At 36.3% G+C, this 13,991-nt stretch overlaps 1 protein-coding gene across 1 annotated transcript in view; it reads left to right on the top strand.

Moving 5' to 3' along the window:
• LOC102582320 (mediator of RNA polymerase II transcription subunit 25-like) overlaps nucleotides 1–11,994 on the top strand; it is a 29,293-nt gene extending 17,299 nt beyond the window's left edge. The window contains exons 10-15 of the mRNA XM_006354033.2: nucleotides 362–415; nucleotides 638–666; nucleotides 5,927–5,995; nucleotides 6,123–6,207; nucleotides 11,003–11,089; nucleotides 11,207–11,994. Of these exons, the coding sequence (XP_006354095.1) occupies nucleotides 362–415; nucleotides 638–666; nucleotides 5,927–5,995; nucleotides 6,123–6,207; nucleotides 11,003–11,089; nucleotides 11,207–11,647 (765 nt within the window). The 3' untranslated portion in view covers nucleotides 11,648–11,994. The remainder of the gene's footprint in view (nucleotides 1–361; nucleotides 416–637; nucleotides 667–5,926; nucleotides 5,996–6,122; nucleotides 6,208–11,002; nucleotides 11,090–11,206) is intronic.
• The last annotated feature ends 1,997 nt before the right edge of the window (nucleotides 11,995–13,991 follow it).

Genomic DNA, 13,991 nt, shown 5'->3' on the forward strand with positions numbered 1-13,991 from the left:
CTATAACTTTTGAAAGAAACAATTGTTTGAGACTTCGCGCAGAACCAGCAAAATCATACTTGAGGTTGTAAGAACACAATTTTGAACTTATAGTTTATACTGAGGATATGTATATACCCTTGAATAGTGATAATATGCAAGTTATATACAATAATGAGAAACTGGAGTGGTATTTATTCAATTTTTTTTACTGCCTGTTCTTTTCAAGAACTCGGATTATTTTGGTATAAATTTTTCGTCATCCCAATTGTGTTCATGTTTTCCCATATCTTGTTTTCTTTTAGAAACTACCTACTGGAAGCTACATTTCTGTATGATGTTAATGAACTACTCCTGATAATTTGTAATGAAAATGTTGCAGGGAAACTTATCTGGTCAGAGACAGGGCCAACCTGTATTTATTACCAGATTAGAGGTATGCTTATAACTTGTCTTATCGGAATTTCTAGTGATTACAAGTTCTTTTGTGTTTTTTGATCTTTTTCTAATGGTTATCATTAAGTGATAGTGTCTTAAAGAAGGCAATCCAGCTTTTGTGTTGAGACATGAAGTATTGCCTAATTATCTCTTCATGTTGTAAAATGGTTTGCTGGATCTCTACTGACTGTACAAAATCTTGTGATCTAATTTGTGGCAGGGGTATAGGAGCGCCTCAGCTTCTGAATCGTAAGTTCACATTTTCATAAATGCTTGATTTAGTGATTTCACAATGCCACTTACAATAAACAATCCTACTATGTTGTTTATTGTGTTTCGATTATCGCACTGTTTTGTTGTTGTTTTGCTCCCTTCTGGTAGACGTTGCACTGTTTCCTTGTTACTTGCTATATTTCTTCACTGTCTCCTTCTTCTATGTACTTGGATTTACTGCACTTGAGCCGGGGGTCTTTCGGAAACATCCTCTCTAGCTCCTTGAGGTAGTGGTACAGTTTGCGTACATTCTACTTTCCCCTGACCCCACTTGTGGGATTTCAATGGGTATGCTGTTGTTGTTGCAACGGTCCCATTCTTTGTTGGATTGTGAAGGGACTATATTTTTGTCTTTCATAAGTTGTAAGGAGATTTGGTAGTTGTATTTTATAGTGTAAGTTTAGCTATGCTACTGTCTTTTCCATCTTCGAATTGCAAGATCTTTTATCTTACACCTAAAGAACTCTGTTGTCATGATACACTTGATCTCTCAAATATAGCAAGATCAGTAAATGGTAGAGACACCAAGGAATTCCTGATTAAGTTTTAGAAACTTGTTTTGTGAGAGATTTTTTTATAAAATTCTTTTTTTCTACAACTGAGACATTATTCTATAACACATTTCCCTTTTCAATTTTTTCTCATCTGGGAAATGAGCTTATTTTCAAAAAACACCTTGTCTAATTGGACTCGGTCCTTTTTTGATGAGTTTCTCTCCTCCATGAAGGAGGGGAGAGCCTATTCTCAGCCGGAGATAAGTCATTTGAATTAATCGACATTAGCAAAGATCGGGTCAGATGGTTTTTGCTTTAGAGGCGCAGCAGAAGGTTCATTAGCAAGATCAGAATCTACGAAAGCAACTTGAGGTGGGTATGTGGTGCTTTAAAAGAGGCTTCACAGGGAAAGGATAGTCTTTGCTGTAGATGGTGTAGGAAGATAGAGGCCTACCTATACAAACCTTATCAGATCTTAACAGTTATAGTATGCTTGTTCAAATTGAGGTGTGGTTGGGTGACAGGAAATCATTTGGTAATCATTCTAGAAATTATTGACAATGGAGGATGGTGTGACATTACAGACAAAATCCTGAGATTTCTATGGAGACCACAACAACCAGCGACATAATGGAAACCCCATAATCAGGCAGTAATTTGTTTTGAAGTAGCAAATCCAGAGGTTTGGCCTTCAATGGAGACAAATGGTGCTGTAGCAGTCCAAAACAAAATCAAAATCAGTCTAGAGGCTGAAGCAAATAACGTCCATCTTCTTACCAATGCCTATTTGGGAGACTTAATGATCCTTTCAACATATCTCCAAATCAAAAAGTTGTTCAGAAATGGTTTCTAAACAGATGGAAGGTGACTGTCGGCCTGTAGGTGACGCCAATTGCGCATAATCAATTCTTTTTCAAAATGCCTTCTTGTCAAGAAGCATTTAGAATGAAGGTGCAAGATTGATACTGGAATGGCAGAAGGTTATCTCCGGAATTGTGTTTGCTGGTTATAGGGTTAGCAATGAAGGATTCAAAATCTGACTATAGATGGATAAAAGTATTTGGACTTCTAGTCCATGCTTGGTCAGAAAGTTCCTTTAAAGTTTTTGGTGATTTGTGCGGTGGCGGCTTTGTTGACATTGATGAAGATACCGAAAAGAAGACCCACCTTCACTTTCTTAGAATTTGTATCAACAAATCAATTGGAAGTTTTTCGAGTAAGCTAGAATTGATTGACGGAGAATGGAGTTATGAAATTTCAGATGGCCACACAAAGTAATGGGTCACGTCTGGAAGGCAGAGTGCAGCGACAAAGGTATTGCCATTAGTGGAGGGGTTTGTGTATTGAGCCTTGCACACGTCAAATCCCTAGAGAGGTCTGGCCACATCTATAACACGTGCCACTAGCCTTTTTAAAAAAGCCACTTGCCAAAGAGGTGGGGCCTCAAATCACAAATAATATTTCAGGACGAATTAAATAGAGAACTGGCTTCCTACTTCAAAGAAAATGGACCAGGTATACTATACCGTCTATACTTCAGGCCTAAAAAGAAGAGAAAAGGACAAGCAGATCTAGAAGGCTAAATTGATAGCCCAAGACCCATGCCTTCCTAAACCCGACACTCTTTTTCCAAGGATTACACTCGACCCTCTATCCATTAAGCTCCATGCACTGGAGCTTACACGGATGATTTCTGACTCAGAGGGGAGCATTTTCCCAAGCAGCTGCAATGTTGATGAGAAGGAGAACTGCCTCATGAATTGAATTTATCTTCAATTTCACCACAAATCATGGATTTAGTACCAACACATGGCTCAAGATTTGATTATTCATCTCAATCTTACAATGACACTCTCTTCCATGGCATGGTGACAATTCTGTTCATCAACAAATAGTTCAAACTCTATCAAGAATTTCCTTATCAAAATGGACAAAGCTGGTTATGGTAAAGGCTTGCAAAACCTTTGAGGTTAATGTAACAAGCTTAGAACATGAATTATTGGACATGATCTTAAGAATGGAGTGCGCTAGAAGTGAAGACACGAAAAAATACAATTAAGATGGGTGTGGGTGTGGGATCCATACATTACACAATCCTAAGTTGCTTGGACTCTTCACTTTTGGTACCGCACCCGTGTCGACACGACATGGGTGTGGGTGTGGGATCCGTGCCCGATTTGGTCAACCAATTTTGGGTACTTTGACCAAAATTGATGGGGAAAGTCTGGACAATTTAAATGATTTCTATAATCAATACAAAAGTTAAGGTGAAATTGAAGGAAATAGAATACCTTTTTTTATATAAAATTTCTATGTCACTCTTTTTTTTTGATCTCCTTCCAGAATTCTCTTCAAGTTCTACACATAATATTTCATAATTTAGGTTTTATAACTCTATTTTTAAATATTTCTAATTATTTTTAGGCGAATCCCCACACCCGTATCCATACATGGATCCATATCCCCGAATCGTAAAAATTAGATCACGAAGGATCCGACCTTTAGATCCGCACCCGTATCGGACACTCGAGTCCAAGTAACTTAGACACAATCCATATCCCAATAAATGCGAGACACAAGATACTATTTTATACAGAGATTGTGTAACACCCTCCTCAAGTAGGTGCATATAAGTTATTTACACCGAGCTTGTTACAGATGTAACTAATACGAGGGCCAGGGACTTGGTGAAAATATATGCAAGCTGATCATTTTACTTTAAAGACTTTGTAACAGTATCTCCTGAGAGATTTTTTCTCCGATGAAGTTACAATCTATCTCAATATGGTTAGTCCTCTCATGAGACACCAATTTGATGAACCACTTGATTATGCCACTCAATTTCCGTACTTCTTCAAATTCAATCCTTCAAACAACCACTTGCTCCAAACTAGCTCACATGTTGTCATAGCTATTGCTTGATATTATGTTCTGGACTAGATTGAGAGACAACACTCTATTTCTTGCTTTAACAAGGCACTAAATTACTTGCTAGTAAAATACAATAACCAGACATAGAATGTCTATCAGAAGGTGATCCTACCAATCAACGTTGGTGTATCCAATGATCTGCTTATGGATTCGAGCCTCGAGTGTCAATGGGTCCTAGCATAAGCTTAACTTCAGATCCATAGGAGTGCCTAGGGGTTTACAACCCATCGTTTTTGTTTCTTAAAGAATCTCAGAAGCATATATTTGTTGAGAAATAACAATACCTAATACCCTTCGGGATGACCCAATGGTTTGGGTTGGGACTTCTATGTTGGAGGTTTCAACTTCGAAACCCCTTGCTAGCAAAAACAAGATGTTTGCCTTCTTGGTCGAGCTCGTCGCACCGGGCTTGCCTAGTGCGGATTACCTCTCCGGTGTGGTTTGCAAGCTATTACACAGGAGTGAGGGGTTTTACCCGGTGCGCACCCAAAGGGTAGCGGTTGCGGGTTTCTCTTGTCATCAAAAAAAGAAAACAATACCTAATCTATGCTGACAGACCTCAATACCTAGAAAATAACTTCAATCTACCCAAATTATTTGTCTGGAAGTGCCGAAAGAGATGTTGTTTAGACTAGTGATACCATCACAATCATTGTCAGTAATAACTATATTGTCACCATAAACCACTAAATAAATACACAAACTTGAAGTTGAATGTTGATAAAACACAACAATCAGCTTCACTACGAGTCATGCTAAATTCCTAAATAACTATGTTGCACTTACCAAATCAGGCTTGAGGAGATTGTTTCAAATCATAGAGTGACCAGTGCGATCGACATGCACTACCACTAGACATCCCCTCAGCAACAAAACCAAGTGGTTGCTGTATATAAACTTCATCATCAATGTCGCCATAGAGAAAAACATTCTTAATGTCCAATTTATCAATTGGACAATGGAGAACAACAATCATGGATAGAAAGAGGCGGACATATGCTATTTTAGTCACATGAGAGAGTATCACCGCAGTCAAGCCACATATCTGATGATATCCTTTGGCAAGAAGGCGGGACTTAGCTGATCAATTTGGCCGTCTGGACCAACTTTGACTACATAAACCCAACGATAGCGAACAATAGATTTCCTGAAGGATGAGGGGCAAGTTCCCAATTACCACTTGCTTGTAAAGTAAACATCTCCTCAATCATTGCATGCAACCATACTGGATGAGAAATTGCTTCACCGGTAGACTTAAAAATGGAAGTAAGTAGCAGACAAATAGAGTTCTTTTCAGATGTACTCTAGCGTTGGATAGACAGATGAGATCTAGCCAATCTTGAAGTGTTTGAAAAATAGGATTAAGCTATATTACAAACTTTTGGGGTGTGCTGGCAGCATTAGTTGGATGCTTGTGATTCCCTTGATGAAAGTTGCACTTTCTCCGGATTGCATTATGTTGGATTAATGTGTGGAAGGAATCTAATTCTCTATGGTAACTAATTCGGCATAATGCAGCCTATAAATGTGTGGAAGGAATCTAACTCATAATTTTAGTTTTCAGTTATAAGAGGCTTTAGTTGATGTAAAAGTTCCTAAACAAAATGTGATTCTTCTTTTGATTTGTGGAAGCTACATAGGAATGATAACGAGGATGCTCTTATGTATTTGAAGCAAATGATGTCATTTCTGGAAAATTGTCTTTTTGTTCTTCTGTTATGCATCTTTAGTCTTCTTTTCACTTCCATAATGCAGTGTTTTTTTAACTGTATTAACACTTAGAATTGATTTGTCCTTTGTGTTTTTGTCAGGCTTGCTGCAAATTGGCCTCCAACAATGCAAATTGTTCGCCTTATTTCCCAGGATCATATGAATAACAAGTAATTCATTTTAGATCAATTAAAATTTTGCTTGGTGTATCTTTTTCATGTTAGAAACAGATTCTTATTATGTCGTCCATAGTGCAATTTACGGCTTTCTGAAAATTACATCTTTGTTTTGGATCAGACAATATGTTGGGAAGGCAGATTTTCTAGTTTTTCGGGCAATGAACCAGCATGGATTCCTTAGTCAGCTGCAAGAAAAGAAGCTTGTAAGTGTTCTTACTTTTAAAGATGGAGTTTCTGCAGCTAGATACTAACCCCTTTTCATTGTAGTTCTTTTATAGGTTGCCTGCATCTTTGTTGCATCCATTTGAACTGCCCTATTCTCGTTTATGGTAGTGTTCTTTAGTTAAAAGACCGAGCTTCTGCAGCTAGAGAAAAACCAGATTTCTTTGTAGCTCTTTTATTGGTTTACTGCATCGATCTTGCAGCAATGTCAACTGCACACATGCAAGTCGCCAATTGTTTATCGTTCTTGATTATGGTGAATGATTTGAGGTGCATACTCTTATTTTGATACACATATGTATCTCCACCGTGTATGGGCTTGTATCTTGAAATAACAATATAATAGATTGAACAACTATTTCAAGTAATTCTAAATTTGAATAATTGATTCCGTAGAGACAATGGACTTGACCTAACTCACCCTAAAACCCAGTGGTGTACGCAGGATTTTCGTCAGTGGTGTCTGCTTTTTAAATGAGAAATGGCAAGTAAATAATGTAACACCATATTTTAAAAAGGAATAAAATATAAATAAAATATAATTCACATTTAGTACTGTACCTTTTTAAAAGATTTAAATTAATTTTTTTCTTTTAACTTTTTTTCGATGAGTTTTATTTTTTTGAAATGTATTCAAAATAACCTCATTAAAAATAATAGTACCAAATATTTTCTTATACAAAGCACCAAATGATCACTAAACAACTTTTATTTATTGGATTTCCTAAATTATTTTAATCAATTTGATTGGTGAGAAAGGTCAATGAAAAAGACCATAAAAAATGTATTAAAATGAGGCTAGGCAGGATTGAGCACACACATGACCTGTGGAATTTCAGCACCAAACTAATTGAACTTACAACTTTGGTTTAAGGAGTGTCACCTTACATTATATATCCTTTATATCTGTTTTTTTTCCCCACTATATATACATCTTTAGTAAATTTTTCCGATGCGACAATGTTGCGTGACACTCCTTGAGCCTTCTTAAATTCACCCCTGCTAAAAACCTAACTCATGAGGTAAGGCTTGTCAAAACTACCATATAGGAGACAGTAATCCTCTCAAGAAATTGAGACACTTTACATCCCATGCGTACCCAGGGTTGAACATTTAAAGCGTGGACAATATAAAGTGGGGGTTCAACATTAGGTAACCAAGAATAGGGTTGGCTTTGTCTTTGATACCATTAAAATTGTGGATTTTGGACCTAAGTCATTCCCAATAGGCAAGTCATGTGGTGAAGCTTGTCCAAGACCATTGCTGAAGACATAATTACGTAAATAAAAGATTTGCTCTCTCTACAAGTTTAAGCTTTTTAATGAGATGGTCACACACTTCGACATGGTATCATATTAAAAAGGTTTAAGGAAGATATTAAAAGTGCAATAAGGAGGTTTTTGGTGGATTGTAAGATGAGAATAATAAATTCTCACCAGAATGGGACATATGGTCACAGGTTGAATCTCCCCTCTAGCAGTGCAGACTAAAATGTAGAAAAAACAACATTTATGAATGGCTCGAAGGAGATTGTTAATCTTGATGAGATGTTTTAGAGACAAAAATCAAGGTGCTTGTGGCTGAAACTTGGATAGAAACATAATTTTCTCATGAGCCAGCAAAGTATCATAGAATGTTGTGAGAAAACAAGAGTTTTAGAGGGAACTCAGCTTCATTATCCTCACAAGCTATTGAGGTTTAAATAGCTAAGTTTACATGTCCAAAAAAGGAAAGTAAATCAATATAAATCAATATCTAATTATAATAGGAATAAATCAAGCTACTTACTATTTACACATGCTATAGAATATTCTCAGGATTCTAACACTCCTCAAGTTGGTGCATACAAATTATATGTACCAAGCTCCTTATATATATAACTTGTTCTAGGATTGGCTAGGGACTTGGTGAATATATATATGCAAGCTGATCACTTATCGCACGAACCTTCTGAGAGTAAGTACCTTTTATCTAACAAAATGAGAATCAATCTGCATGTGTTTGGTCCTCTTGTGAAACACTAGATTCGATACAATGTGAAGTGCAGCTTCATTGTTGCACACAAATTCCATGCCTTTTTTATTTCCAAATTTCAACTCCTTCAATAGTTGCTTGATCCATATAAGTTAACTTATTGCCACTGCCATAACCCGATATTATGTTTCTACACTAGATCTACCAACCACATTTTTATTACTTTTCCGAGACACCAAATTTCCCTCAACTAGAACACAATATCCAGAAGTAGATCGTCTGTCAGAGGGTGACCCTACCCTGAATATCCAACAATTTTCTCATGTCCTCGGCAGTGTCGTCAAAAGAGAGAAGCGCTAAAGCCCTGTTACAGTATAAAACACACTATTAGTGTGGGCTTCACTAAATAAAAGTGCAATATATATATATATATCAACACGTCCTCAATGTCCAACATTCTTGAAACATCATCTTGTCAAGTTGTCACCTCCAAACACCAATTCATCTTCTGCTTCCACATTAAAACCCATCTTCCCAACCAACCACACATTACTATGATCAATGTTATCCAATGAGATTGGATCAATGACACTCGCAAGTCATACCGAACTTTTAAAGCACGATTGTACTTAACATACACTAGATCAATCAATCTTTGATGCTCCAATCTCTGTTCCCTTTTTTGGTATGGATCTGTTGCATTGATTATTTTAATGTTAGTAAATTAGTCTAATTGATTAACTATGTAGCGAAATGGATATATATGATGTATACCACTATGAGTACTTATATGCTGAACACACTCTAGTTACACTCACATCCAGTAGAACTAGCCATTAAACCCAAATTCTAATGGCTAGTTTTTCGAGATGGGGAGCTGAATTACCAAATAAATTCCACCGTTCAACGGTAAAAAGTGTTATGTTGACAATCGTTATTTATAAGTTAATACATTAAGGGGTCGTTTGGTAGAGTGTATAAGAATAATGCAAAATATAGTGTATTAGTAATGCTTGCATTAGTAACGCTTGTATTAGTTATGCTTGCATTAGTTATGATAACATTTTTTTATGCAATGTTTGGTTTGGTGTACTAAAAATATTATGCATTACATAGTTTTTTTAGAAAAAATATTCGTTTACAGAAATACCCTCAACAAATATAATGGAAAGGATGTAAAAAAAGTTTTTGAGGGCAATTGTGTCTTTAATAATGTTAATGCATGCATTAGAACCCATTGCATTTCTAATGCATAGAAATAGATGGTTTTAGTAATACACTCTTCAATACACAATAGAGTGTATTACTAATACAAGCATTAGTTATGCATAGGTTAGAAAAGTGTACCAAACAAGGTACTAATAATACAATCAAGCTAATGCAAGCATTATTTTCTCCAATACACTCTACCAAACGACCCCTAAGTACTAAGTAAGAAGTATCTGGTAAACTTTTACACATTAACTAATAATCCCCGCATAACTCTAACTAGCTACCAAACCTCCCCTAAATATTTTACCTCATAAAAACACATTTCAACATGGTATATGAGCAAGCATAGGTTGTTGAATAGAGTCTCACTGCCACCCACTGTCTAAGAATTTTCATGTATTTGGCCCACGAAAATGATCACGCCTGCACGTGCGGAGGGGTTGAAGAGAGAATTAAGCAAATAAAAGTGGGCATCAGATAATCACATACATTAACAACCATGTAAGGAGACACCATGCCATGTAGGAGAGATCAAGTTCTCAAGTTGAAAGTTGCAGTTTTCAGGCTTATGAAGTAACAATATGATTTATTGAATAGCTATTTGAGGAAAATGTAGCAGTTTTGACTAATTGGTGTTTCAGACATTGAAATAGTGTAACCTTGTGGTATTAAATCATGTGGAAGTTGGCATTTGTCTGTGAATTATGTTTAGGCCTGTCATCGACTGTGCTGTTATTATCTTATTTGGAGTAGATGAATCACAGTTTTTTTTCCCTTTCCTGTGGGTTTAAAAATGAGGCTTATTCTAGCGCATCAATAGTGAACTGTTTGAGTTTTGACGCATCAGGTAGCTGCTGATGATTAGAGTGTCAGGTGGGTATTTTGTATTGTCTACAGAATTTGAGAGTCTACTGCAAACGTTAGTTGAACTCAAGTTACTACACAAGTTAAAACTACTTTTTTCCTTTCTGTTTGGTTGATGGGTGATTTTTTTTACTGAAACCGTGATAACCTTGCTGAAGATCTTACCAAGTACAGCAGTCTTGTTTTTGCATCATTGTGAGAAATGATGATTCAGATGACATTCCTATGGCCACTTAATCTCTTTTTTATTTGGGGAAAAAATATGACATTCATATGTGTTGGTTATTCCGCATCTTTAAGCAAAACATACAGATTTAACTGCTTAAAACATCTATCTCTGCAACTTCAAATTTATTGAAGATCCACTATGAGAACTGAATTTATTTTACAATTGAAATCTGCACCAGAACTAACATGCATCTCAGGAATTTTTTTGGTGAAATTGTATTGTTATTCTCATGAAGACCTATCTACACAGGTGGCTTGCATGTTCTTTTCTAACCCTTCTGTTGACAATAATGCATTGTGCAATCTCCCTCCCCACTTTCCTCTTCTTGATTTATTTATTTATTTACTTTCTCTGGAGAGGGGCAGGCTATATTTAGTAATACAGCTCTGTAGATCTACATCAATCTTGTTCTGATTTTTGTTAATTGTTCCAGAAACAGCTCTCTTTCTATAACTGGTTCGATGAACTAAACTTGTGGTTTTCCATAAATTGTCCAGTGTGCAGTAATACAACTTCCATCGCAGACACTGCTTCTCTCTGTTTCTGATAAAGCCTGCCGCTTGATTGGAATGCTTTTTCCTGGGGTAAGAAATGTTATGTACTCTAAGCATCACTTCATTGATGATCAATTTAACAAAATATTTTAGGAATGGTTTCACTGTGCATGAGCCTTCAGTGTAATGCCCTTTTTGTGTCTTCAGGATATGGTGGTGTTTAAGCCACAGATACCAAGTCAGCAGCAACAACAGCAGCAGCAGCAGCTGCAAGCACAACATCCACAGCTGCAGCAGCAACAGCAACAGCAGCATCTTACGCAGCTACAACAGCAGCCCCTTCAACAGCTGCAGCAACAGCAACAGCAGCAACCTCTCATGCAACTGCAGCAACAACAGCAGATTCCGTTGCAACAATCACAGATTCCCCAAATGCAGCAACAACAGATTCACCAAATGCAGCAGCAGCAGCAGCAGATCCCGCAAATGCAGCAGCAGCAGCAGATTCCGCAAATGCAGCAGCAACAGCAGCAGCAAGGGATGAACCAAACCTACATGCAAGGTCCTGCAAGGTCACAAATAATGTCTCAGAGTCAAGTTTCATCACAAGGACTGCCAACCATACCAGGAGGCGGGTTTATGAATTGAAAATGTCATAGAACTAGACAGCCATTGTACAAACTGTGAGACCAGGCGGTTGATTCCAAAAGTGTAACCATGCATTTGGTGCATATCTTACAAATGAAATTCGAAGTATTCAAATTCGTTGTAGGCTCTAGCATAGAAATTACTTGTGCTCCTTCGAATCAGGTTAGCGTGGCTGTAAAGGCAAGATAAAAGGGGAAGAGGGAGGAATTTTCTGGGTGTGGGCTTGAGAGCATATGATTGCATATTTGATCACCAACCTATTTTCTATTGATCATAGTTCAACACCGGCATTGTGTTTGCTTTTGTTCAACTATAGTTATTGACGTCACAGGTACAGCACTTCACTAGCTTTCACCATCATGTATGACTTACTAAAATGTGTTTCCCTTACATCATGCTTGCTAAGACTGAGTAACTTTTGTTGTATAGGCATGTCTCCTTGGACATGATCCTGCCTACACAAGAGCGCTAACATCCTTTCGATGTTTATCCTGATGTTTCAAATTATTTTAGTAAAACAAAGACAGGTTCTATTAAACAGTGGAGACTACCTTACCCAAAAAACAAACAAAAAGTGGGAACTAGTCGTGACATCGTTTTATAGAACCTGATGAGCATCTAAGAACAAGAACATTTCCTGACTTGAATCTTATTGATATAAAATGACAATACTGACGTTAGTCATGCAAAATATTATAATATTGGAAATCGCTTTCTCCTACTCTTTTAAAGCTTTCAATAAAGCCTTTAAGCAACAACTTTTCTGTTGGCAAGTTGTCGGGACCTAAACAAAAAGCTTTTCTGGAGATGTGTTGCTCAAGTTGAGTCAGGGTGTAAATAGCAGGCAAAAGGATATAATGAGAGATTGTGTAAAATGGTTTTGTTACTAGTATGTTTGTACTTGCAACAAATGATTAATGGTGGAGGGAAATTAAATTTGACTCATAAGACTTGTAATATTCAACCACAACGAATTAACGGAAATTAGTGTAATAGTTCATGGATATTTGGTGGTTGAATTGTAGAGGTGATTTGTTGTGAAGCTAGGCAAATGTTAAATCGCAATGAGAGAAAAAAGTTAGGACGTGAGTTCAAAATTTAACTCTTGTTTTTGGGAGAAAATTGTGAGACAACAAAGGTTGAGCCAAAAGGGACATAAAGTTAGTGTTGGAATAGGGCAAACTTGTTAAGTCCTCAAGGGAGGTGAGTGAACTCAAAAAAGTATTTCTTGTTTGTGAATGCAAATCACAGATTGGAATAGAAGTAGAAGTTAGGAGCCACAAAACATTGAGATCATAATTCAACCGTCCATACACTTTTTGGATTAAAGTTGTTATGGCCCTAGAGGTTGAATTTGAGTGGGACAATGTTTTGGTAGTTGGTGCTCGACTATTTCATTTACCTAAGAACAAAAACACAATCAAAGAAAGATTTCATATAAATCAATACCAGTTCGTGACTATTATTATTGTTACACTTACATTAAGGATGGTGTTTGCATGAGTTTTTTTTTCTTCTTTTAAATATTGATTGGAACTTAATGTTTGTGTACACATGTGATATTTTAAGAAGTAGCTCTGAATTTTCCTTCAAATATTATTTATTCTCAAGATCAAATGAGGCAAATATCTACGTCGTTATACAAGACAAACTAGAGAAAAAATAATTCAAATCATCCTCTTGGGTACAAAAAATATTAAAGAATGCATTTGAGAACAAATCGAGCTAAAAACTAAGCTCAACTAAAACTATACTAAATAAAGATAAAGAATATTCCCATTGAGGTAAAATGTATAATTAGAGAAGTACACTTAAGAGGTCTGAATGTAATGTACCAAAAAATTGTCCTTTCGAAGATGAGATTTTGAATAGCTGTGTACCACACCATTTGCACCTGATATAACCACCCAAAGCATTAGCTCATCTCCCCTAACATATGATTGTATCGTTACTCTCTCCTTCAATACACCAAAAATGATCTTTAGTGGCAATAAAATATTGATTTAGCATTGTTGTTTCTATATGTGCTTGACGTACAATCCATGGAGTAGAATTTAGAGATAAGTGTCAAAAACACACCTAAACTATCCCTTTTTTTTGAGTTTCATACCTAGACTATCACTTTTTAGTTTGAGAAACACACCTAAGTTGTGTGTGTATTACACTCTCTCTTTTATTTGAAATTTTTTTGACACATGGCATTCCACATGGATAAAATATTCCACCTTAACAAAAATTAAATAATAAACTATTAATATTAATTAAAAATCAAAGATTAAAGTATAACTATCCATAAAAAAATAATTTTTTTTTAAAATAAAATTTAAATTATTTTTCTTACCCC

This window comes from Solanum tuberosum, unplaced genomic scaffold (assembly GCF_000226075.1).
Source record: "Solanum tuberosum cultivar DM 1-3 516 R44 unplaced genomic scaffold, SolTub_3.0 scf00166, whole genome shotgun sequence".
In the NCBI taxonomy this organism is placed as follows: domain Eukaryota; kingdom Viridiplantae; phylum Streptophyta; class Magnoliopsida; order Solanales; family Solanaceae; genus Solanum; species Solanum tuberosum.